This window comes from Xenopus laevis, chromosome 3L, assembly GCF_017654675.1.
Source record: "Xenopus laevis strain J_2021 chromosome 3L, Xenopus_laevis_v10.1, whole genome shotgun sequence".
NCBI lineage: Eukaryota > Metazoa > Chordata > Amphibia > Anura > Pipidae > Xenopus > Xenopus laevis.
The window spans coordinates 152815795-152842179 of NC_054375.1; the positions used below are offsets into that span (position 1 = coordinate 152815795).

General features: G+C 42.2%; 1 protein-coding gene across 2 annotated transcripts; it reads right to left on the bottom strand.

Annotated features, from left to right (window-relative positions):
• Window positions 1–399: 399 nt before the first annotated feature.
• gal3st4.5.L (galactose-3-O-sulfotransferase 4, gene 5 L homeolog) lies at window positions 400–24427 on the bottom strand. Of its 2 annotated transcripts, none has more exons than XM_018253760.2 (4): window positions 24132–24427; window positions 3251–3361; window positions 2298–2586; window positions 400–1698 (listed from the first exon to the last, which is right to left on the bottom strand). In XM_018253760.2, exons 2-4 carry the CDS (start codon window positions 3355–3357, stop codon window positions 865–867), a joined length of 1230 nt encoding a protein of 409 aa, XP_018109249.1. In that variant the 5' UTR covers window positions 3358–3361; window positions 24132–24427; the 3' UTR covers window positions 400–864. The 2 variants fall into 2 exon arrangements, with proteins under 2 accessions (XP_018109249.1, XP_018109248.1); XM_018253759.2 differs by lacking the exon at window positions 24132–24427 and adding an exon at window positions 23699–24082.
• Window positions 24428–26385: the final 1958 nt, after the last annotated feature.

Below are 26385 nucleotides of genomic sequence, written 5' to 3' on the forward strand. Positions count from 1 at the left end.
GGAATCCATATGAGTGGTAATTTGGGGACACAATTTTGCACATGTAACTATTTCTATTAACCATAACGGGAAGCCACAGGGACAAAATGAGGCCACGTGTGACTGACGTAGTGCATTCCCCTCGTAACCACAAGCAGAGGATGAAATAGAAGCTGTAATTACAAGGCTGCACACCATCAGTGACTGCACCCATTCTCAAGGGAGATCACATTACAGAATTCCGGGATCTATTGTTGCACACAATACACAAGTCACTGTGGGTATGTTTCTGCTGGCCACAGGCTGAGAGACCAGTATCTGGGGAGGCTGCGTCATTGGAATAAGAAAAATGGACAAAATCCAACCCATTATTATCCATCTTCCTCTATTCTTGAAACACTTGAAAGAGGAGATGGAGGCAATTGAAAGGAGTGTGTTTACTGCACACTAGTATAAAAACATCTCTATAAATATACAAGTTCAACATTATATTTCCTATAAAAATTCTTTGACATAAACCATTCAATAAAGTCTCAGTCTCTAAGGGGCTGACTCTTACTGAATACCCAATGATGGTTGTACGCTTGTTATGGCAATGGCGGTTCCCCCTCAACACACATTGGTATGTTCCACAGGTAAATGATAATCATATCTGAGGGCAGTTACATTCCTTTGGGTAAGGGGATCAAGCCTTTCTTGCCCACAGTCCCCACCTTAGTGAAGATGGATGACATTCATGTGAAAGGAGTGCAGCTTGGTGGAAAGTAGTCTTGAAAGATAGCATCCTTGTATAAGTCTTATGGGACTGATGTCGACTAAACCCAAAAATAATCACATCAGTATTCCTAAAACCCACTTCAATTGCATTTCCAACTTTAGAACCTTCTAAGACTTTAGATGCTTTACTGAGGTCCCTGCTGGGCCTGGCTCAGACCCACTTCGCACACCTTGTGGAAACTGCCTTGCATCCAAAATGTCCTTGTATTGCAGCTCTGGAGTTACCATTTGGACACAATGTGCCCGGGTTTTGGGCTCAAGATCCTTTTTCACTGTCCACCCCAGGATTTTGTCCTGCCCAAACTGAAATGGTTTGATACCCTCTTCTGTGATTTGATCTGCTCTTATAGGATTCAACCCTTCCAGACAAATCTCAGCTAGCTGTTGTCTTCTTTTCTTCAACATTCTAACTTCAATGTCCATCTTCTCTCTCCCAAATCTGTCTACTTTCTCCCAGAAGGTATGGTTGAAGTAGATATAAAGATACCAGTCTAGGGTATTCCAGGCCCGTAACCTGTCTATCTCTCTTTTTTCCAATGGCGTGGAAGCCTCGCGAGTGTTGAGTTTAAAGGTCACCACGTCATCAAGATCCCAGCACAGTTCTTCCTTCAGAAGGACCATTGATTCATCGAAGTACTCAGAGAGTAGGACCAGGTGGAAAGCCCCTTCTACTACCCTGGCTCCTGCTTTGGCCAGAGCTTCTCTGAATGGAGTGTCAGGGTTAAATCCCAGGTCAAACCACAAAAGATTGTGTGCATAGTGGTTTGATCTCTCCCCTGGTTTGTAGTAGTGAGAAGGGTGAGCTATAAACGCTTTAAAGTTGGGGGCTTTCTTAAAGGCGGATGAAACTAAGCGGTAATAAGAGAAAGAAGACTCAGCTAAGGTGGCTGGATCCCGTAGAATTGTGAAGTAGAAGGAGTCTGCAGGCATGAGCTTCCTGACCTGGAGAGAAAAATACATTTTTAATAGTAAGGCTATCAATTAATCTATCTATCTATTGGTCTATCTAAAATCCATAGCCATTGTGGTGGTGGATGGGGGTACATTATATACAATAATACCTAACAATCTATTTTTCTGTACTCCTTTGCACCAATGTTCTATTTTTACAAAATTCAATCGCAAATCCTACATCCATGCAGTGTGACGTAATCTGAAAAATCAGGGATATGACTTAGGATAAAGGTATGGTCTAAGACTAAGTGATAAGGCTGAGGCCAATTCAACTCCTTAAGAGCAGTGCTACAGTCCCTTTGCCAACATTAAGGTTGGTATATAAAAGAATGACTGGTTCCCCATGAAAACCTCTGCATCGAGTGCATTTTAGGGTGGTGTCATTACTGGAACCAAACATTCCAGTTACATTGACTTATTTGTGATATGATTATATTTTCTACCTCTTTAGGATAATGACACATGGGTCATTATAGTGGTAGAGTAATGTCCACATATCCAGCTATTTACACACAATGACCACAAGAATCATGTCCATAAGGTCTCACCCTCAGGGAACTGGTTCAAATCCATATTAGTTTCCTTACCTCTGGGAGATTGAAGCGCATGTGGTGGCACAAGATATCATACGTTGGCTTGTTGAGTTCATTATATCCTTTCACCCTGCGACCATGGAACAGATTGGGGTAGTTGAACTGATACTTTTGGGGTAGAGCGAATGTTAATGAGTTCCTGTCCCCATAACGGTGTAGCATATTTAGTATAGTGCTTCCAGCTGTCTTGTGGGTCTTCAGGAACACTATGTGAGATTTTGGCCTACAAGTTCGTATTGAGGGTGAGGAGAGCGGGTGCAATACAGTGAAGGTCTGAGGGGGCCTAGCAAAGAAAAATATGTCATGTATCATTCCCTAGAGAGATAAATACTTATAACAATTAACAAAACAACTGGATATATGAAAATGTTTAACAAATATTAGAATGGGTCTTGTGATTGGCCGCACAATTTCTGTGGCCAAGAGTCCTATGGTCTAAACCCTACAGCCCCTCTGTTTTACTATCAAAAATTGGGAATATAAGTGTTTAAATAAAGTTATAGAGACCGCTGATAATTAAGAGACCTGCTCAGACATATAGAGCAGCGATGACCTGCTTAAAGGTTAATTAACATCTTGAGGAGGACAAGGTCCATAAAACAGCCAGTCACACGCTTCTCTAAACCTCTAGTTGAACAACCATTACTGATAAGAAGAGGTCGGTCAGTTGGTGGCAATGTAGATAAGCTGAAGGCATCTGCTGTTGATGAGTCCCAAGGGCAGGCCCGGACTGGCAATCTGGGGGTTCTGGCAAATGCCAGAGGGGCTGCTGTAAGTTGCCTATCTATTGGGCTGGTGGGAGGCTGTTGGGGCTGCTGTGTGGCCTGTTTGGGCCTCTGTGTTCCTGAAATGCCAGGGCCTATTTTGAATCTCAGTCCAGGCCTGCCCAAGGGCATTACTGAAAGGCATCTGTCATTCTATAGATCTGTATATTCCAGATCACTCACCGTTTCTGGAAATGAGTTCCCAGGAGCTGAATGGTGAAACCAATAGCCATAAGGACTAATAGTCCTATCCCAAGGATTGGTAGTCGACAGAACTGAAGTAACCTCATGGTTCTGGAAAGGAGACAAGAGTGCACCAATGTTAGGTTGTAAAATACCAAAAAGAAAATGTATCACATATACAATGGCCTTCTAACAAACCTGCACAAAGGCACCAATAGGTGCAAACTAAATTCAATATATTTCCCCAAGGCATTATTGTCATGACTAAAGCTGGCCATAGATGTTGAGATTTTTAAAAGATCAGATCCTGATCGTGAGACCACGATCTTCTCAGAACGATCGTACGATCGTACGAATCTACCATCAACTAAAAAGACCAATTTACCAGGAAAACAAAGGGGAGCTGCCTGCTTGGCCCTGCAAACATAGAGAGATTGCACTGGGACCGACAAAGATTTTTTGACCTGGCCGATCAATTTCCCGACAGATGTCGGCCTAAAAATCGTAAGATGTACGATCGTTCGAATACCACTAACCGCACGATAATTTCGAAGGATTGGTCGGGCTTCCCTAAAATCGGTCGTTCGGCAAGAAGAATCGTCGCGTCTATGGGGACCTTAAGGCAGCAGCAACTGTCATGTCCACTCTCCACTAAAAGTGATTTTTCTGAAGCATTTCAAGGAACACCATCCTCACTCTATCATCCCTTTTTATTATAAAGCAGTCATGTCTATAAGTCACTTGGGAGAAGATTTGTGCATATCCGCACAACCTCAACCCTCAACCTGCCTGGATTTTCTGGGAGGCACCTAGATTTATACTCTCAACAGGGTATTGTCAAGTATAACTGGGGGGTTCAAATCCCTATATGTACTCTCCTTTTTGTATAAAGATGTTTATGTTTTATGTTTGCCATTACATCTACATAAACTCAGCATTTTTGAGTTCCCATTTTTACATGTACTCGCAGATGAAAGGAGCCACACAAAAAGATTAAAGGGCACTACATCACCACTAGCAACTGGTGGAAATATCAACTGGAGACTGTTTAATTGCTTCCCACTTGCTTTGTTTTAACCTTAGCTTCTATGTTACTGACTCCCTGCCCCCTCTACTAAGCACCATAAGTCTGGGGTAGAACCCAGTTGCTGGAGATATTTTCACCGTAGGAGGTGCAGATATTCATAGTCTCTATTCTATCTAGTTCCTTTATGCCCATACTGTGCATTACTGTGCATTGTACTCTATACTAAGCCTTACCAGTGCTTTATATAGGGGATTGAGTTGCGCTTGAGTCTCAGTAAATTATCTCTAATAAGTAGCTTACATCTAAATCTTAAGTTAATACTTGTCAGGGGGAGGGGATATCTTTTACTTGATTGCCTGTGGACTTTTAGTTACACCGCTACCTCCAAGAACCTTGGATCTTCAAATCAAATGTAGACATAAAGATGTATTTACAAATGTATTTACAGGTTCTCAAGTTGGACCCAAACAATGTTTATATAGTAGCTTGGAGGCACGAAGACAGAGGTGACTGAAGTAGAACAAAATGCCAAAGCCCTGGAAATTTGGAAAACAGCTAGCATGACTTCCATGGGCAGTCTCTAGTGAAAGAGAGCATACAAAATTATATTTCACTAGTACTATACACACTTTTTTCACATCTAAGACAAAACCCAGCATAAACCCAGATATGGCAGCCTGTTTCAGAAGATACAGAAAAAGTGGCACACTCATGCCCATATGGTGGTCCTGCAGAGTTGCTATTAAGTTCTGAAAGTAGTAGTAAACAAAATCTCACTAGAGACAACCTTCTAGAGAAAATCTATGAAGAGGAGCTGGAATGGTTCCCTTGGGCCAGATATTTGAAACCCTCAACAAGGAACCCTCAACTCAACCTACTTGCCATACACCCAATCCTTACACTCCATGGAGAGCACCAAAACCTTTCCCTCATTCTTTCCCTTTTTTATTGTTCTTAACTTTCTCAGTCTACGATAATGTCAATTTTTACTTATGAATGAACCATGTTTTGCACGATCGCTATTACACATGGTATCATAACACTATAATGTAGTGCCCATAATATACTGTAATTCAAACAAAATATTGTTTCTTAGGGAAATATAACAGCCAGTCAAGAATGGGCCAGAGTTAACAGGACATTACCCCAGTTCCTAGGGCACAAATCACCATGTAACAAAAAATATCCCTTAGCTTAAAATTCGTAAAAATCAATTTTTTATTCAAAGATACATAATTAAGGAAATTTCAACGTGCTCAACCCACGACAATTCACCTTACGCGTTTCGTTCCCTCTGATGCTTAATCATAGGTGATGATTATGTACCGCAGGATACGAAACGCATACGGTGGATTGTCATGGGGTCAACATGTGGAAATTTCTTTTAATATGCATCTTTGAAGAAAAAATAGCTTTTTACGAATTTTGAGCTTTGGGATATTTTTGGTTTTATGTCCATAATATAATTGCCCATGACCGCATGCTGCAACACTGAGCTCATGTTATATTGATATAAAACTTTAAACCAATAAACATTCCAAACTTGAAAATTAAAAAATATAGATGCCATGACCTGAAGGCCTTCTACAAGAAGATATTTCAGCAGTACTTCGATTTTGGTGAAAAAAGTGTAATTTTATTTGTGCCTCAAGCTAAGCGACGTTTCGAGCTTATCCAGCCCTTTATCATGCTTGTCTTTGTGGGATGCCCTGAAGGCCTCACATGGGAGGGTCAGGAATGTCAGTAGACGCTATACTGAAAGCATAATCTGGAATTCACTGCCGGCAGATACAAATACAGTGACACTGTTGTTGTCTTGAAGAATAGGGATATCGTTTTGAAATAAATATAAAAATTTGTCTCAGCGTATATATATAAATAATCATGCAGGGAGAGGCATATGTATATGGCGTTGGCATCATGGTGAAGTGTTGCGCCATGGCTGCAAGACACCTTCCTTTTATCAATAGCAACTGCCATTCCACTCAGTAGCGACTGTCAGTGTTATTAAGGCTTCATCTACGGGACTTGCCTGTACATGTTGATGAATGCCTAATTTCCTGGAATTCTCCAGAATGATAGAGAAAAGTACAACACAATTTAGTCTATCCATTACATCAGCAGCAAAGTCTGTAGCTTTGGCACTATTTATTTATAAAGAACTTATCCCAATTCTGATAGAGCCAGAGACAATTCCAGGTTCCTGGGCATGAGGCCATAGAAAAGGTTCTGTGGATCTCTATTCACCAGTAGATCCTTTCTTTAGAACAAAGGAGGTTTCACCTTTAGGCTAGTGACATGCTAAGATTCGGGAGCCTTACCTCGTGTTTCCTCGTGAGGCAACTTCGGAAAATGAAGTGTTCCGAGTGCCATCCTGCCGGTGATTTAGATTATAGCCAGCAGGAAGGCTTTTCAGGGAGATTAGTCATCTGAAGAAGAGGCAATTTGTCACCAGGCGACTAATCTCCCTGAATATTAACATGTGTACTAGCCTTAAAGGGAAAAGGAATCCTAAACAACAGCATACCTCCCAACTGTCCCTTTTTTGGAGGGACAGTCCCTCTTTTGACAGCTCAACCCGCAGTCCCTCATTTGTACTGGAAAGTCCCTCTTTTCTCTGCACTGAACAGCCGGGAAAAAAAGTTTCTCACTTAATTGGCTTTTAGCAGAGAGCCCAGAACAGCTAACAGGTGCAAATAAGATACTTTGTAACAATTTTGAGACACCAAAACACAGTTTAGATAAGTAGAAATATTTTCAAACTTTCATAACCTGCCAAATTTTGTAAAACAAACATGGTAATTAGGGGGTGTGGCCACAGAAAGGGGTGTGGTCAAAAAATTGCTGCGCTATGTGCGAAAAAAAATTTTTTGTCCCTCTTTTTACATCCAAAATGTTGGGAGGTATGCAACAGGAGGGTGTGGGGAACAAATGGCAGCACTCTGGAGGAAAGTACCCCTGGACGGCACATTATTTTAAAGATGAGCCACCTCACCCCCCCCGTCCCCCGAGATTTAGGCTAACTTTTCCTCTGCATAAAACTGCTGATTGGCTGGCCCCCTCAAAAAAAAGGCCCAAAAAGGACCCCTGCCCTCTCCGTCTCACCATGCTGCCTACCGTGTCTAATAGGTGGTGTGGTACCGAGGTGCTGCAATCATAGCAACCAGATGAAAGGAACACACCACATTCCCCTGCTTTATGTTATTACCCCTGTGCCAGAGCAATCACATTCCATAGCAGTACAATGTTAGAAGCCCAACTACCAGCGGAGCAATTTCTCTCAGTACATTTGTCTCTATGCCTCTGGCTCCCACAAGTCGCAACCTCGCCAGATTCCGCTATTTGCTATAGTACTTGGCAGGTTCTTTATTTAGAAGTATTTGCAATTCATCTGCCCACTATAAACAGTGGTCTGGCATGTGCCCAGGGGAATTAGGCGGTTTCCCACACAGAAAAAGGCCTGCCAGTACTCAGGCTGTTAGTAGAGTTGCCTTCTTGTTATTGGGACTATTTCACTAGAAACAAGGTTTGCCTTTACTGATTCAGTCTAAGTAAGACACACATTCATACACTTGTAACGCTAATCTGGGCTATCCAAAAGCATAGAGTGTAGTGCTACACAATCAGTCTCACCGCTTTTTGAAGCGTCGGGTGCCAGCTGCGACTCTGTCTGCCCAGGTCCAGTACAAATTCCAATACAAATTCCAGCAGCACTCCGGTAAAGTGAAAAAAATTTATTTGTGCAAATGAAGCAACGTTTCGGGCATAACCAGCCCTTTATCAAGCTTCTATCAAGCTAATCTGGGCTATCCACACAACAGATAGTTGTGCACCAGGGCCTGCCCCCACCTAGTTCCATCTCTGTCTCTGGATCAACCTCAGGGTAATCACTCTCTCCTGATTCCCTCTCCACTGGGATCCCTTTACTAAAGGCAATATGGCCTGGGAGAGATACCTCCAATCTATCACTCCTATGTTGGAGCTCAGAACTGCTCTTATCTAGCTCAACCCTGACTATCTTACACTCCTAGGGTGTACTAGTACTGGGAGCTACACCTGTCACTTTCAAGTCCTCATTCACGGGGTTGCCTGGTCCCCGACTTGGACATATGACTTTCTGGGCCTTGCTGCACCCAGGCTCCCCTGGACACACCCAGCTGGATCAGCATCCAGAGGCCAAAGAGGAAGAGGCCACTCCTTACACTCACTATAGTGCAGTGTGGCAGGAAGTTGTCATATCACCTCTTGGCCAATAACACTGAGCAAAGGGTGGGACCTTAAAGCCATAGGGACAGATTAACCCCCTATGGCCCCCTACACACTGATAAGTAAATGGAATGAGGCTGTAACAAGTAGTTAAATCAGGCGTTCCCCATGTTAAGGGTCTGGCCACACAGGCAGATTTGGGGAGATTAGTCCTCTCCCCAATCTGCCTTCCGCCGGCTAAAATGAAAATCGCCTGGGGGCAGGCACTCGGAGCGGTTTTTTTTCCGACGTCGCCCGAACTTTCCTCATGAGCGACTTCGCCTGGCGACTTATCTCCCTGAATCTGCCCCTTAGGTGGGTTTCACCTCACAGATACACTTATACCATGTGACACACACACAGAATGATGGGTAAGTGGGAGGGGCCTGTAACAAGTAGTTTATATGAGATGTTCCTCATATCTAGGTGGGTTTTACCTCACAGATACACTTATACCATGTGACACACACACACACACAGAATGATGGGTAAGTGGGAGGGGCCTGTAACAAGTAGTTTGTAGGAGATGTTCCTCATATCTAGGTGGGTTTCACCTCACAGATACACTTATACCATGTGACACACACACAGAATGATGGGTAAGTGGGAGGGGCCTGTAACAAGTAGTTTATATGAGATGTTCCTCATATCTAGGTGGGTCTCACCTCACAGATACACTTATACCATGTGACACACACACACACAGAATGATGGGTAAGTGGGAGGGGCTGTAACAAGTAGTTTATATGAGATGTTCCTCATATCTAGGTGGGTTTCACCTCACATATACACTTATACCATGTGACACACACAGAATGATGGGTAAGTGGGAGGGGCCTGTAACAAGTAGTTTATAGGAGATGTTCCCTATATCTAGGTGGGTTTCACCTCACAGATACACTTATACCATGTGACACACACACACAGAATGATGGGTAAGTAGGAGGAGCCAGTAACAAGTAGTTTATATGAGATGTTCCTCATATCTAGGTGGGTCTCACCTCACAGATACACTTATACCATGTGACACACACACACGGAATGATGGGTAAGTGGGAGGGGCTGTAATGTGAAGGCGGTTCATCACTGTGTAGCAGAATCACAAGTTAATCAGTAACTGCCCTATTCTCAGCCTACAGATGGTCTGAGAGAGAATGTGCAGAATAAATGAAAGTATTTAGACTATGTGAGATGGGGATGTGTTGGGACAAGCATCACAGGGGTTAATGTACATCTCTGACATGTTGCCTGGGGCTGATGCTTTGAAACTTCAGCCTTTTCTCCTCTCTTAGGATCCCACGTTCCCTTCCGCTCCCTCATCCTTCCGTGTCTCTGTGGTTTTCCTGCCTTCCTAAATCTCTCATCCCTCTCTCTACACCTCTCATCCTTCCTTCCATATCTTGTCTGCACTTTCACCCCTCTCCCTGCATTTGTCTCTCTGCTGTTCCTGTGCCACCTCCCCGCAAACCCCAGCCACAAAATACCACCTTGTGCTGCTCTGGAATGTGCCTGAGGCTCATGGGAAAACTACAAGGCAAACAAATGCTGCTTTATGGATACTGTATACTGAATACTTTTGGGTTTAGAAAACAATTTCTGCTTAAAGGAAAACTATACCCCCCAAACAATGTAGGTCTCTATAAAAAGATATTGCATAAAACAGCTCATATGTAAAATCCTACTTCATGGAAATAAACCATTTTCATAATAATATACTTTTCTAGTAGTATGTGCCATTGGGTAATCATAAATAGAAAATTGCCATTTTAAAAAAAAAGGGCCGCCCCCTGGGATCGTAAGATTCACTGTACTCACAAACATACCAACAGACCATACATGTTAGGTCACATGAGCCAATTAACAGACAGAGTTGTGTCTTTTGCTTCCACACTTCTTCCTGTTACAGTTAGAGCTGCAGTATTTCTGGTCAGGTGATCTCTTCCTGTTACAGTTACAGTATTACTGGTCAGGTGATCTCTTCCTGTTACAGTTAGAGCTGCAGTATTTCTGCTCAGGTGATCTCTTCCTGATACAGTTAGTGTTGTAGTATTTCTGGTCAGGTGATCTCTTCCTGTTACAGTTAGAGCTGCAGTATTTCTGGTCAGGTGATCTCTTCCTGTTACAGTTAGAGCTGCAGTATTTCTGGTCAGGTGATCTCTTCCTGTTACAGTTAGAGCTGCAGTATTTCTGGTCAGGTGATCTCTTCCTGATACAGTTAGTGTTGTAGTATTTCTGGTCAGGTGATCTCTTCCTGTTACAGTTAGAGCTGCAGTATTTCTGGTCAGGTGATCTCTTCCTGTTACAGTTAGAGCTGCAGTATTTCTGGTCAGGTGATCTCTGAGGCAGCACAGATAAAGTCACGAAATGGTGGTTCAAGGCAAGAGATGTAAAAGGGCAATATTTACTTAAATATATATTCCAGTTTGGTAAGATTCTTTAATATGCCACTTAATATGATATGAACTATCTGTTGCTTAAGTGTTCATTTTGGGGGTATAGTTTTCCTTTAATTGAGTAAAACATTGATATTACTATATAAGGAGCACACAAAAAAAGTTAATTCTTTATAAAACAACAGAGGCATTTTGCTATGATAGGTCCTTGTCCCATCGGTGTCTATGGATATGGTTATATCATTAGAGCAATAATGGTTTTCCCCATTGACGTCATTAAACACAGACATGCAAATCAGAAAAGCTTTAAAGGAACAGTTCAGTATAAAAATAAAAACTGGGTAAATAGATAGGCTGTGGAAAATAGGCAAAAATGTAATGTATAAAGGCTGGAGTGACTGGATGTGTAACATAATAGCCAGAACACTACTTCCTGATTTTCAGCTCTCTAACTCTGAGTTAGTCAGTGACTATAAGGGGGGCCACATGGGACATAACTGTTCAGTGAGTTTGTAATTCATCCTCAGCATTCAGATCAGATTCAAAAGCAACAGATATGACCCATGTGCCCCCCCCCCCAAGTCTCTGATTGGTTACTGCCTGCAAACCAATCAGTGGAAAGCAAGAGAGCTGAAAAGTAGTGTTCTGTTCTATTTTGTTACACATCCAGTCACTCCAGCCGTTATACATTTTTGGCTAACTAACTCTATTAGAAACATTTTTTATTTTTTATTTATTTAGCACAGCCTATCTATTTACCCAGTTTTTATTTTTTCACTGAACAATTCCTTTAATGTGCAGTACAATCAATTGCAGCATTTACATTGCAGAGCTGGGCAAATGAGAAGCTCAGGAAGTTACCAAAATCACTCCCAGCACCCCCATGGAAAGCCTACTTATATATACAGGTATGGGAACTGTTTTCCGGAAACCAGTTATCTAAATTACGGAATGGCCATAGACTCCATTTTATCCAAATAAACCAAATTTTTTAAAATTATTTCCTTTTTCTGTGTAATAATAAAACAGTCGCTTGTACTTGATCCCAACCAAGATATAATTAATTCTTATTGGAAGCAAAACCAGCCTATTGGGTTTATTTCATGTTTATATGATTTTCTATTAGGTATGAAGATCCAAATTATGGAAAGATATGTTATCCGGAAAGCCCCAAGTCCCGAGTATTCTGGATAACAGGTCCCATACCTGTATTGTATAGTTCTTCCTATGCACTATTGTATGTATCGAGTTAGGTTTAAGGAGCAGACTGGCTGCTGCTCTCATTAACAAGGAGAATTAGAAGTTAGACAGGACAGGCAAGTATTGAGACATGATGATGTCAGATGCACTCGTAAGATCCTAGATGTCCATATATTGTGGCTAGAACCAGCAGGGCTGCTCTCAGGGGATACTCCGCAAAATTAGAACGGCTGTCGCTCCCCTCACATGATGGTGGCTACTACGTGAGGATTATTCCCTATCCAGTAACTACCAGAACAAATCTACCATGCAAGGGCGTTAATTCGTCAATGGAGTGTGTGGTCGTGACCCGGTGATAGCCGGCAAAGTCCGGACTCGGAGTGGAGATATGTACTGCTAAGTATCGTGGTTAAATGCACATGGGGAACGACTAGGGTTGCCACCTTTTTTAAAATGTATTACCGGCTGCTGGGGGGCGGGGTCATAAAGGGGCGGGTTGTGACGTCAAAAGGGCGGGTCGTGACGTCAAAAGGGGCGGGGCCGCACCACCGTCACTAGAAGAAGTAAAAGATAAGGTAAGTTCCAGGGGATTGGGGGCGATTGGGGGCAGGCCGAGGGCTCCTTTTACTGGTATTACAAATTTACTGGCAGCTACATTGCCGGTAAATTTGCAATACCGGCCCCAGCCTTGGCAGGTATTTTACCGGCTAGGCCGGTAGAATACTGGCCGGGTGGCAACCCTAGGAGCGACAGCCGTTCCAATTTTGCGGATGTATCCCCTGAGAGCAGCCCTGCTGGTTCTAGCCACAATATATGGACGTCCGGGATCCTAGATGCAAGGTGAGCGATGATTCTGGGTATAACCATGCGGACTATTTACCCAGAGCAGTACCGCTAGTTCCAGCCATAGCATATGGTCAGCCGGGATCCTAGATGCAAGATTCGGATTGCCTGTGTTTCCTGTGTTACTGCGATGACGCACCAGAGGTCGGCCCGTACCTCCCATGAGTGTAAAGGTTTCGTGATGGCGGTTGAGAGACAAGTTGCGGTTGGAGGTAACAACACTGCACAAGGATTTCGCATTTAGGAAGCTGCTCAATGAGCTAGTGCATATTTAAATGATTAAGTACGATTTGACACTTGTCTAGATGAATAGGTGGACTCTATCCAAATGAACGGAACATTTATTTACATTGAGGAGTTTATTACCACCATACACGGTGTATGCATATTTCTATATTTTTTTTGTTTTTTGGCTCATTTTTTCACTTATTTAACGTCTAATTTACTGAGCCTGAGGTGTATTTGGGGATTAAGGAACAAGCGTACAAGCTTGGTATATGGTTACACATTTTACTTTCACTTAGATTATCATTACTAATATCGACACAGGGTAGATTTTAACGGGGTTACTGCACATGTATTCACATAAGTGGGGCGATATCTTTATCATTAAAGATTTACTGGATGTCCCCCCATATCATCAACATGCGAATGATATATTATTGTACTAATTATTTGTTCCAACCTATATCTTGTCCCTACGAGATCACATTGAGTGTCACAGGTTTTATAAATGGATCCAATACGTATAAAACACAGTCTCCTTATACACAGTATGCCCGATGATATTTCTGAGACCCACTAACTAGTAGATTAGTTTCCTTCCCCTAAAGAGCAAAATATGATCAGGTGTGTTAAAATAAAGACATGCAATAGTTCAACAATTGGTATTTTAGCATACAGAGAGCTCCCACGAAACAGGATTTTTACATTTTGGGGTCTCCCTCTGCCAAGAATCCCTGGACTTCAGTACCACCTGTACTTCCACTGACAACAGCCCTGCTCTATTGTCCCTATTTTGCCCTGCTGTATCAATTATGTCCAATGTTTCTGACTTGCCCTACTGTCTTCATCTTATCCTACTGTCTCCATCGTACCCTACTGTCTACATCTTGTCCTACTGTATCCATCTTGCCCTACTGTCTCCATCTTGTCCTGTCTCCATCGTGCCCTACTGTCTCAATCTTATCATACTGTCTCCATTGTACCCTACTGTCCGCTTCTTGTCCTATGGTCTCCATCTTGTCCTACTGTTTCCATCTTGCCCTACTGTCTTCATCTTATCCTACTGTCTCCATCGTACCCTACTGTCTACATCTTGTCCTACTGTATCCATCTTGCCCTACTGTCTCCATCTTGTCCTGTATCCATCTTGCCCTACTGTCTCCATCTTATCATACTGTCTCCATCATACCTTACTGTCTACATCTTGTCCTACTGTATCCATCTTGCCCTACTGTCTCCATCTTGTCCTGTATCCATCTTGCCCTACTGTCTCCATCTTATCATACTGTCTCCATCATACCTTACTGTCTACATCTTGTCCTACTGTATCCATCTTGCCCTACTGTCTCCATCTTGTCCTGTCTCTATCTTGCCCAACTGTCTCCATCTTATAATACTGTCTCCATTGTACCCTACTGTCCCCATCTTGTCCTACTGTCTCCATCTTGTCCTACTGTTTCCATCTTGCCCTAATGTCTCCATCCTGTCCTACTGTCTCCATCTTGTCCTGTCTCCATCTTATCCTGTCTCCATCTTGCCCTACTACAGGGGTAGGGAACCTGCGGCTCTGTCTTGCGGCTTTACCTGTCACGTCATCTATACAGCTCTCACACTTGCTAGCATTTAATAGGGCTATTCAGTGTTTAATTTATTTCAAAGTAGGCCTAGACATGCACACTGCACTTCTGTTTGTTGTATTCTGTTGTTGTAACAATTAAAATTAAGAAAAGGTTAAAACTTTTAAGAGTTTACAAGCTGTGTTATGTTTTGCGGCTCCAGGCTATTTTTCTTTAGTGGAAGACTGGGCAGAATGGCTCTTCTGATAGTAAAGGTTGCTGACCCCTGCCCTACTATCTCCATCTTCCCCTATTGTCTCAATCTTATCCTACTGTCTCTATCTTGTCCTACTGTCTCCATCGTATCCTGCTGTCTCCATCTTGCCCTACTCTCTACATATTGCCATACTGTCTCCATCTTATCCTGTCTCCATCTTGCCCTAGTGTATCCATCTTATTCTACTGTCTCCATCTTGCCCTACTGTCTCCATCTTGCCCTACTGCCTCCATATTGCCATACTGTCTCCATCTTGTCCTACTGTTCTACTTGCCATCTTGCCTTGCTGTTTCCTTCTTGCCCTACCATAACCATTTTTCCCTACAGTTGGCATTTTGTGCTACTGTCACCATCTTGCCCTGCTGTCTTCGTCTGTCAGTGTCTCTACTGTCTCAACTTCTCACTTATTCAGATTTAGTCAAAACTCTCTGGCCATCTATGGTTTATTCAGTTTTTTTTCCTAATGCAATTAGGCCACCATCCTAGAGCTGCAGCCCTTGGCAAAGGCCATTGGGTCACTATATATTAAATACGACCCTGCTATAGTGGATCATTTAGTACCTTCTGAACTAAATGATGATTATGTTCCAGTAGCCACATGCAGAATTCCTCTTCAGTTCCCTCCACATGTCTCTCCCTCTATCCCTTCCTCTCGCCATCTCTTTTGTTTCCTACTACAAACCAGCACGTAGATCATTCCCAGATGTTGTACATCTGGTCCCACTATGTTGGCTGACCCAGGTCAGACACGGCCCTTGGGAAGCTCGGAACCTGACAGAGGCAGGATGGGGCCACAAATACACTGACACTAAAAGAGATAGAGAGAGAAAAATACATTGTGGTGTAACTATGGGCCCACCCTAAACTTACTGCCCCAGTGCCATTGAACTCCAGCAGGCTTCTGCCCCACGATTGCATCTCAACCCCCCACTGGTGTACCTTTGAAGATTTCTAAGAATTAAAGGGACACTATTATGAAATAATGACGTGTTGCTTTTCCCGAATACAATATAAAGAGAAACCTTTGCCTTACCTTGTCGCTGTGATACTGTAAGTACCATACAATCAGCTCTTTGTCCAGAGAGAAAACTGATACATCATTGTATAACAAGCATCACTTACTGTACTGACTCAGTTTCTCAGAGTACATAAGATTTTACACTTACACTGTATCACAGAGGGACAGATGCACTCTAGGTAAAGGTATAAAGGCACCTATGTCTCCCCAAAAAACATATTTGTGGGGTCACAACAGCACAAGTTACTGGCAGACTTACTAAGGAGCTGCTGGGCACTGCCATAATGAAACATAGACATCAACCTGACTTCCAGTGCTTCATAGTGACGGGAGCAGAGAAGTCTGTGGACCCAAAAATAGAGCATTTTATGCATCTAGAACATTAGGTCCTGGGAAATGCACAACAGAAATGTCAGCACTATGTTCTTTTCCTTTAAATCCCTTCATACTATATATAATAGCATTACACTATTCCTATCCAGAGAGATAATAGAGGACTGAATGGGGAGGCATGTGATCTACTGAATGACTCCTCTTCTATAGGGGAACTAAAGCCTTACATTTATTTATAGCCATATTTATGGTTATCCACTTATAAAATACCCAAAAGAAAAGAAATTCCCGGAAGAGTTATTCGTGTCGCACAATCCATTACTTAGTAAGTGTAAAATTCATTGTGTGAAAGAAAAAAGAACAAGAAACGAAAAAAGGAGAAAAGGAAATCACTTAAATTCATATGTTAATTCATTGTCACTCAGATAAATGCCATTAAAATCCATTGTGTGAAAATCATTCCTTAGTGTGATTCTTGAATCAATTAGTATAAATAATTGAATCAATTCATTAGTAATAAAGTGCTTATAGTGAATAAAGTGCCAAATGTGTCATAAGCGGCTCTCAATCCACCGGTATATTTATAAACCTGATTAAAAGATAACATGTAATAGCTCCATTAAAAAAAATTGCAATGAGGGAAAATTCATGAAGTTAAAAACATTTTAAAATATTGATGTGTATCGATTAGGTATTGGAGTATCAGAGATTTTCATCATGCTGGTCCAACCTAGATTGGTTTTCACAAACGTATGAATTTAAGTTATTTCCTTTTCTCCTTTTTTTATTTCTTGTTCTTTTTTCTTTCACACAATACATCTTACACTAATTAAGGGATTGTGCAACACAAATAATTCTTCTGGCAGTTCCTTTCTTTTAGGTATTTTATAAGTGTTAATTCTAGAGTTGTTAGCACATCTATAATTTATGTACTTTTAATTAGCAGTGCTGATGTGTTAGGAGGTGCACAATTTTTGTAAAATTTATGGTTATCCAACCTGGAGTGACTTTATTGGGCCCCAAACGTACTCAGAACCTGCAGAGCGGTATTGTAGGAAGATCACAACTTTTGACATCAGCGGGAATATAACTCTTAGTGGCTGTGGGATAGATTGACAGATCCAAAAAAGGTGGCAGTAAAATATTGTGGTGGCAATAGGGAAAGATGTTGGCAGAAGAACAAGATATTGACAAATGCAAAGAATGTGGCAGTAAAATAATATGGTGGCAGCAGGGAAAGATGTTGGCAGAAGAACAAGATACTGACAGAGGTAAAGATGGTGCCAGTAAAAATAATATGGTAGTAGAGGAAGATGTTGGCACTAGATCAAGATGGCAGCAGTAGGGCATCATGGTGACAGTAGGTCAAAATGTTGGCAGTAGAACAAGATGGTGACAGTAGGTCAGAATGTTGGCAGTAGAACAAGATGGTAACAGTAGGTCAGAATGTTGGCAGTAGAACAAGATGGTGACAGTAGGTCAGAATGTTGGCAGTAGAACAAGATGGTGACAGTAGGTCAGAATGTTGGCAGTAGAACAAGATGGTGACAGTAGGTCAGAATGTTGGCAGTAGAACAAGATGGTAACAGTAGGTCAGAATGTTGGCAGTAGAACAAGATGGTGACAGTAGGTCAGAATGTTGGCAGTAGAACAAGATGGTGACAGTAGGTCAGAATGTTGGCAGTAGAACAAGATGGTGACAGTAGGTCAGAATGTTGGCAGTAGAACAAGATGGTAACAGTAGGTCAGAATGTTGGCAGTAGAACAAGATGGTGACAGTAGGTCAGAATGTTGGCAGTAGAACAAGATGGTGACAGTAGGTCAGAATGTTGGCAGTAGAACAAGATGGTGACAGTAGGTCAGAATGTTGGCAGTAGAACAAGATGGTGACAGTAGGTCAGAATGTTGGCAGTAGAACAAGATGGTGACAGTAGGTCAGAATGTTGGCAGTAGAACAAGATGGTGACAGTAGGTCAGAATGTTGGCAGTAGAACAAGATGGTAACAGTAGGTCAGAATGTTGGCAGAAGAACAAGATGGTGACAGTAGGTCAGAATGTTGGCAGTAGAACAAGATGGTGACAGTAGGTCAGAATGTTGGCAGTAGAACAAGATGGTGACAGTAGGTCAGAATGTTGGCAGTAGAACAAGATGGTGACAGTAGGTCAGAATGTTGGCAGTAGAACAAGATGGTGACAGTAGGCCAGAATGTTGGCAGTAGAACAAGATGGTAACAGTAGGTCAGAATGTTGGCAGTAGAACAAGATGGTGACAGTAGGTCAGAATGTTGGCAGTAGAACAAGATGGTAACAATAGGTCAGAATGTTGGCAGTAGAACAAGATGGTGACAGTAGGTCAGAATGTTGGCAGTAGAACAAGATGGTGACAGTAGGTCAGAATGTTGGCAGTAGAACAAGCTGGTGACAGTACTGCAAGATGACACCAGTAACATATTGGCACATATTCTCATGAGTTTATTGGCACATACAGTAGAATGTTGGCATGTTGGCAGTAGAACAAGATGGTGACAGTAGGTCAGAATGTTGGCAGTAGAACAAGATGGTGGCAGTAGGTCAGAATGTTGGCAGTAGAACAAGATGGTAACAGTAGGTCAGAATGTTGGCAGTAGAACAAGATGGTAACAGTAGGTCAGAATGTTGGCAGTAGAACAAGATGGTGACAGTAGGTCAGAATGTTGGCAGTAGAACAAGATGGTAACAGTAGGTCAGAATGTTGGCAGAAGAACAAGCTGGTGACAGTAGGTCAGAATGTTGGCAGTAGAACAAGATGGTGACAGTAGGTCAGAATGTTGGCAGTAGAACAAGCTGGTGACAGTACTGCAAGATGACACCAGTAACATATTGGCACATATTCTCATGAGTTTATTGGCACATACAGCCTTATTTATCTCAGCCTCAGCACTCAACCCATTATCAATGTATTTAAGACAGAGACATTTTGTGCTACTGCTACTGAAAAATGCCTTAACCTTTAAACAAAACAGGGATTAACTTGCTTTAACATGGATAAATATAATTTACAGACATACATAAACTACATGACAGAATGAACAAGCAACACTAGAACAAAACCACTTCCTTTTACAATGCTAGAAAAGATCATGTGACAGATTATATATTATATTTCCCCAAACTGAATGGCCAGTTCCATACTTCTGACCAAGGGGGTTGATCCTTACACACCTATAATTCCCCCTTCCCCTTACACACTTATGATTGTGCCATGCAGAAATGAATGAAAGGCCACTTTAGGTACCTTTACCTTAAATATCCACTTGCGTAAACAAGGAGACCATAACATACTTATAGCGGAAAGTACCATAGGACTTACTCTCATTATAGTTACATAGTTACATAGTTAAATTGGGTTGAAAAAAGACAAAGTCCATCAAGTTCAACCCCTCCAAATGAAAACCCATCATCCATACACACACCCCTCCCTACTTTTAATTAAAATTCTATATACCCATACCTATACTAACTATAGAGTTTAGTATCACAATAGCCTTGGATATTATGTCTGTCCAAAAAATCATCCAAGCCATTCTTAAAGGCATTAACTGAATCAGCCATCACAACATCACCCGGCAGTGCATTCCCCAAACTCACTGTCCTGACTGTGAAGAACCCTCTACGTTGCTTCAAATGAAAGTTCTTTTCTTCTAGTCTAAAGGGGTGGCCTCTGGTACGGTGATCCACTTTATGGGTAAAAAGGTCCCCTGCCATTTGTCTATAATGTCCTCTAATGTACTTGTAAAGTGTAATCATGTGCCCTCGCAAGCGCCTTTTTTCCAGAGAAAACAACCCCAACCTTGACAGTCTACCCTCATAATTTAAGTCTTCCGTCCCTCTAACCAATTTAGTTGCACTTAGTCTCTGCACTCTCTCCAGCTCATTTATATCCCTCTTAAGGACTGGAGTCCAAAACTGAACTGCATACTCCAGATGAGGCCTCACCAAGGACCTATAAAGAGGCATAATTATGTTTTCATCCCTTGAGTTAATGCCCTTTTTTATGCAAGACAGAACTTTATTTGCTTTAGTAGTCACAGAATGACACTGCCCAGAATTATCTACAAAGACCCCTAGATCCTTTTCATTTAAGGAAACTCCCAACACACTGCCATTTAGTGTATAACTTGCATTTATATTATTTTTGCCAAAGTGCATAACCTTGCATTTATCAACGTTGAACCTCATTTTCCAGTTTGCTGCCCAGTTTTCCAGTTTAGACAGATCACTTTGCAAAGTGGCAGCATCCTGCATGGAACCTATAGTTCTGCACAATTTAGTATCATCTGCAAAAATAGAAACAGTACTTTCAATGCCCACCTCCAGGTCATTAATAAACAAGTTGAAAAGCAAGGGACCTAGTACAGAGCCCTGCGGTACTCCACTAACAACACTGGTCCAATTAGAAAATGTTCCATTTACCACCACTCTTTGTAGTCTATCTTTTAGCCAGTTCTCTATCCAGGTACAAATACTATGTTCCAGGCCAACATTCCTTAATTTAACCAGTAACCTTTTGTGTGGCACTGTATCAAATGCTTTAGCAAAGTCTAAGTAAATCACATCCACTGCCATCCCAGAATCGAGGTCTCTACTTACATTCTCGTAAAAAGAAATTAAGTTAGTCTGGCAAGATCTATTATGCATAAAACCATGCTGGCACACACTCATAGTATTATGATTTGCTATGAAGTCCAGTATCTTATCCTTTATTAACCCTTCGAAAAGCTTTCCTAATACTGACGTCAGACTAACTGGCCTATAGTTTTGAGGCTGAGAACGGGATCCTTTTTTGAATAGAGGCACCACATTAGCAATTCGCCAGTCTCTCGGCACAATGCCAGATCTCAATGAATCCTGAAAAATTAAGTAAAGAGGTTTGGCAATCACAGAGCTAAGCTCGCTAATTACCCTGGGATGAATACCATCTGGCCCTGGACCTTTGTTAATCTTAAAATGTTCAAGTCTCTTTTGAATTTCTTCATGTGTGAACCATGCATCATTAGTTGTATTACTAGAATTTGGAGTGTTAAGAAGGAAACCTTCACTTACTGGTTCTTCATTTGTGTAGACAGATGAAAAATACGAGTTCAGAATCTGTGCTTTTATTTTGTTTTCATCAACCAGCTGACCCCCCTCTGATAGTAAGGGTCCCACCCCTTCCTGCTTCATTTTTTTACTATTGACATATTTAAAAAATAATTTTGGATTTTTTTTACTGCTTGCTGCAATATCCTTTTCTATAGCAATTTTAGCTTGCCTTATAGCTTCTTTGCATGATTTATTGGCCTCCTTGTACCTTATAAATGTTTCGGCTGTACCAGCTAACTTGAAAGCCTTAAAAGCACGTCTTTTCTTACCCACCTCAACACCAACGCTTCTATTGAACCAAAAAGGTTTTGCTTTGCAACGACGTTCCTTGCTTACAAGTGGAATATACTGACACGTATATTTATTAAGCAGCATTTTAAAGACTTCCCATTTTTGTTCTGTGTTTAACCCTGTGAAAAACATTTCCCACTTAATATGTTGCAGAGATGCCCTTATACTGTCAAAGTTTGCACGTCTGAAATTTAGTGTTTTAGTTACTCCCTTATAGAATTGCTTCTGCAACAGAATCTCAAAGGAGACCATGTTATGATCACTATTCCCTAAATGCTCCCCCACACAAATGTTAGAGATGAGTTCAGTATTGTTAGTTATTACAGGTCCAAAAGAGAGTTATTCCTAGTAGGTTCTTGAACGAGCTGGAATAAAAAGTTGTCATTCAGCATATTTACAAACCTACTAGCTTTTTCTGTCTTGGCAACCCCATTACCCCAGTCAATGTCTGGATAATTGAAGTCACCCATAGCAACAACTTGACCCAGCTGTGAAGCCGCTTGTATCTGCAAGAGTAGCTGGGCTTCATACTCGACACTTATACCAGGTGGTTTATAACATACACCAATGATAATTCTTTTTGTTACCTTTTGCCCAGTCGAAATCTCTACCCAGAGTGATTCTACACCCTCACCAGTGCCAGCTATTTTTATTTCTTTAGTGCATGGCTTTAATTCAGGCTTTACATACAAACACACTCCTCCACCCTTTTTAATCCCTCTATCCCTCCTAAAAAGGGTGTAACTATTTTAAATTCACAATCCAGTCACATGTTTCATCCCACCAGGTCTCAGTGATACCAATTATATCATAATTTTTAGAGCATGCAATTAATTCTAGGTCTCCCATTTTACCTGACAAACTCCGTGCATTTGCCAGCATACAGCGGAGGTTATTATAATTATTTATTTCAAGTCCATTAGCAAGAACTGAACCATTAACCAAGGAAACAATCAATTACAATCCTAAATGGAGAACCCTTCCTTAATAGAAATAGATCCTGGTATGGCAGAAGAGGGGGGCACTGTTCTATTGCTGTGTATAGGAAGAAACAGGTGATCAGAGGTACTAAGTCTACTATGTCTCTCTCTTAAGTGTCTCCTGTCATGTCAGCCTGTGTCCTCCCAGCTATCCTAATCTCTATGTCTAATCCATGGGCCCCTAGGATCTCTAGTGCTGACATTCCTAATTCCCTTGCCATGTATTGCCAGTCATGCCCCCTGTCGTATCTGTGTTATCTAAGTACATAGCACAGTTGTTCACTGTTCACTCGCTGTCCCATAGAGCTTACTATCTAAGTCGGTGGGGTACAGGTGACTTGTCTGAGGAATCATAACAAGAATCATACAACTCCCAAGTAACAAGTGAGGCTCCTTGTCAGTCAGAATGTCACTCTGTCTGTCTAATCGAGGGACGTGAAAGTGTCTATCAGCCAAACTGTCTGTCCAATTCTGTCACTTTGTCTGCCTGTCACCCTGTCTGTCCAACTCTACTACCTTGTCTGCCTGTCTCGCTAACAATGTCACCTCGTCTGTCCAACTCTACTACCTTGTCTGCATGTCTCTCTAACAATGTCACCTCGTCTGTCCAACTCTACTACCTTGTCTGCCTGTCTCTCTAACAATGTCACCTCGTCTGTCCAACTCTACTACCTTGTCTGCCTGTCTCTCTAACAATGTCACCTCGTCTGTCCAACTCTACTACCTTGTCTGCCTGTCTCTCTAACAATGTCACCTCGTCTGTCCAACTCTACTGCCTTGTCTGCCTGTCTCTCTAACAATTTCACCTCATCTGTCCAACTCTATTACCTTGTCTGCCAGTAACATCATTTACCCTATCTGTGCCCCTCTCTGTCTGGCCGACTAAACTCTGTTGCACTATGTATGTAGTGTTATATCTGCTGAGCAACAAGCACTAACCTGCTGGGTGTGAGAGTCGAGCTTAGTGCCAGTGCCAGTTCATCTTAGTGAGGAAAAACAGTTCTCGAAGTTTGTCAGAACTTATCGACCAGGTGTAAACTCCTCCTGTCTCTGCTACTCGGCTACTGTCTCTGTCTCACTGTCTGTTCCGTATCTGTCCCTGTTGTCCTGTCTCTTGCCCCGTTACCTCCTACTGATAGAGCCACAGACCTGCCCCACACTCTTTCCATTCAGTCTTCCTCCCGCTGATGTTATATATAAAGTCCAATTCTCTCCCCTCTCAGCAGCAGAACTTTACTGCCTGAATTCCAAACCTGATTTCCCCGGCTCCCTCCCTCTGTTCCCCTTTTCCCTCCTCCTCTTCCCAGACTCTTCCCTTCTATCCCTCCTCTCTCACGCTCTTTCCTTTCTGTGTGTTTGGCTCTCTCCTTACCTCTGTGTGTCAGTGATTGTGTGGCATCCTTCTGTGCAACTCTCATTCGACTCTTGCCTCTCTCCTCACTAGCAGGACTCTTGCCTCTCTCCTCACTAGCAGGACTCTTGCCTTCCCCTACACCTTTGTGAGTAACGTCCCCCTGTCTGTCTGTCACTCTCCCAGCACATTTTGTGCCTCCCTCCTGTTCTCTCCCTTTCTCCTCTCTTCTTACTTTCCCATCTGTCCTCAGAATTCTTTCCTAACAAAAGTGCCATTTAGTGATCCTGCTCTTATTCAGCAGGGGAGAGGGTGGGGGGAGCGAGCGCCTGGCCATGGGAGGAGGGCTCATCCCCACTTATAGGAAACTTCCGAATTCAACCTGAGGCACAGCTGAGACATAGGGACAGCCTTCACAGAACCACTAATGGGCCAGCCACACTTTCTTAACCCCTGCCTTGCCAAGGCATTGTTGTTCCCAGGCTAGGACAACACTCAATGAAATTTTCATGCCAAGCCTATTTAACACTGAATTAACCCTTCCTGCCAGGCTAGGGCAACACTGAATTAACCCTTCCTGCTATGCTAGGGCAACACGGAATGAACCCTTCCTGCCAGGCTAGGGGAAACTGAATTAGACTCTCCTGCCAGGCTAGTTAAACTATATTAACCCCACCCACCAGACTAAGTCAGCACAGAATGAATAATAAACCAGTGGTAATAATGAATTAACTTATCGTCTGCCAGGCTCGGGCAACATATTTAACCTCACTTGTCAGGCTACGGCAACACTATATTCACCCTTCCTACAGTGAAACTCTGTTAACCCTTTGTGCTAGGCTATGTCGACACAGATTTGACTCCACTGAATTAGCCCTTTCACACAATAATGGCTGAAAGCTTGTTGTCCTAACCCCTGCAACCAGGTGTAGGACAACACTGACATAACACCATCTTCCAGGACAACACAAATTTAATTGATCTCACTGGGCAACCCTTTTAATGCCCTTATACTTGTAACTATCTCTGTTCTCCCAAGAATGAAACACAATATTAACCCTTTAGCTGCTGGATACAGTTGATAACTGCCAGGATACATTATGACCCATCACAAGTCAAGACAACACTTACCCTTTAAAGGAGAAGTAAAGGTTAAACGTAAGTAAGCTTTATCAGAAAGGTCTATATAAATACACCATTAAACCCCCAAAGTAATGCTGCTCCGAGTCCTCTGTCAAAAGAAACAGCACATTTCTTTCCTTCTATTGTGTACTCATGGGCTTCTGTATCAGACTTCCTGTTTTCAGCTTAAACCTCCAGGGCTTGGGCTTGAGCATGCTCAGTTTGCTCCTCTCCCCTCCCTCCTCCCATCCCTGCTGTAATCTGAGCTCAGAGCTGTAAGTGAGCAGGGAGAGACTCAGGCAGGAAGTGATGTCACACCAAGCTAATATGGCAGCTTCTATCCTAAACAAACAGAGACAGTGTCTAGAGCTGATTACTCAAGTATGGTAAAGCATTCTGCAGAATAAATATAGCGTTCTAGCTTGCACTATTGTGGCTAATCTGTTGGCAATAAACTGTCTTGGAGCTTTCCTTCTCCTTTAATCTCTTATGTCTTCGGATCTCATTGAAGCTTTCCTCCTCTCCAGCCAAGATGTATTTGACTAGTAGCATCTCATCTCTCAGCTAAAACAACACTGTCCTTTAACCTCATAATTGCCAAGACCGAATTGTCCTTTAACCCCTCCTACCTGGACACCCTTAACCCTTTCATCACCAGGCCAACAACCTTCCTTAACACTTTTCCTGCAAGACCAGAATCTTGTGCAACTGTTTCAGACCATACTGATGTGTAACTTTTTCTCAGTTCTAAATACAACTACCCCAATTTACTTACATTTCTTTTGTTAGATCGTAAGCTCTGTTAGACAGGGCCCTCCTTTATTGATCAATATTTGTGTGATATCTGTATGTTCAGTGTATATGCCCATCTATTGTACAGAGCAGCAGAATATGTTGGTGCTTTATAAATATGCAATTTCTCCTATTCATCCTGCTGTCATTCTTACCACTGCCTTGTTGCTAGGGAAAGTGGAGGTATAACAACAAAAAAGCCAAGTACAGTAAAAGACCAACAGCAGATTATGAATTTTCCTTTCAACAAACATTGCTCCTGAAAATAGTCTCGGTCTCAATTACCCCCACCAAGTCTTTCTAGAAATATTAACCCAGATCAGCATCAAACCATCTGCTCTGCATTAAGAGCCTTTGCCAG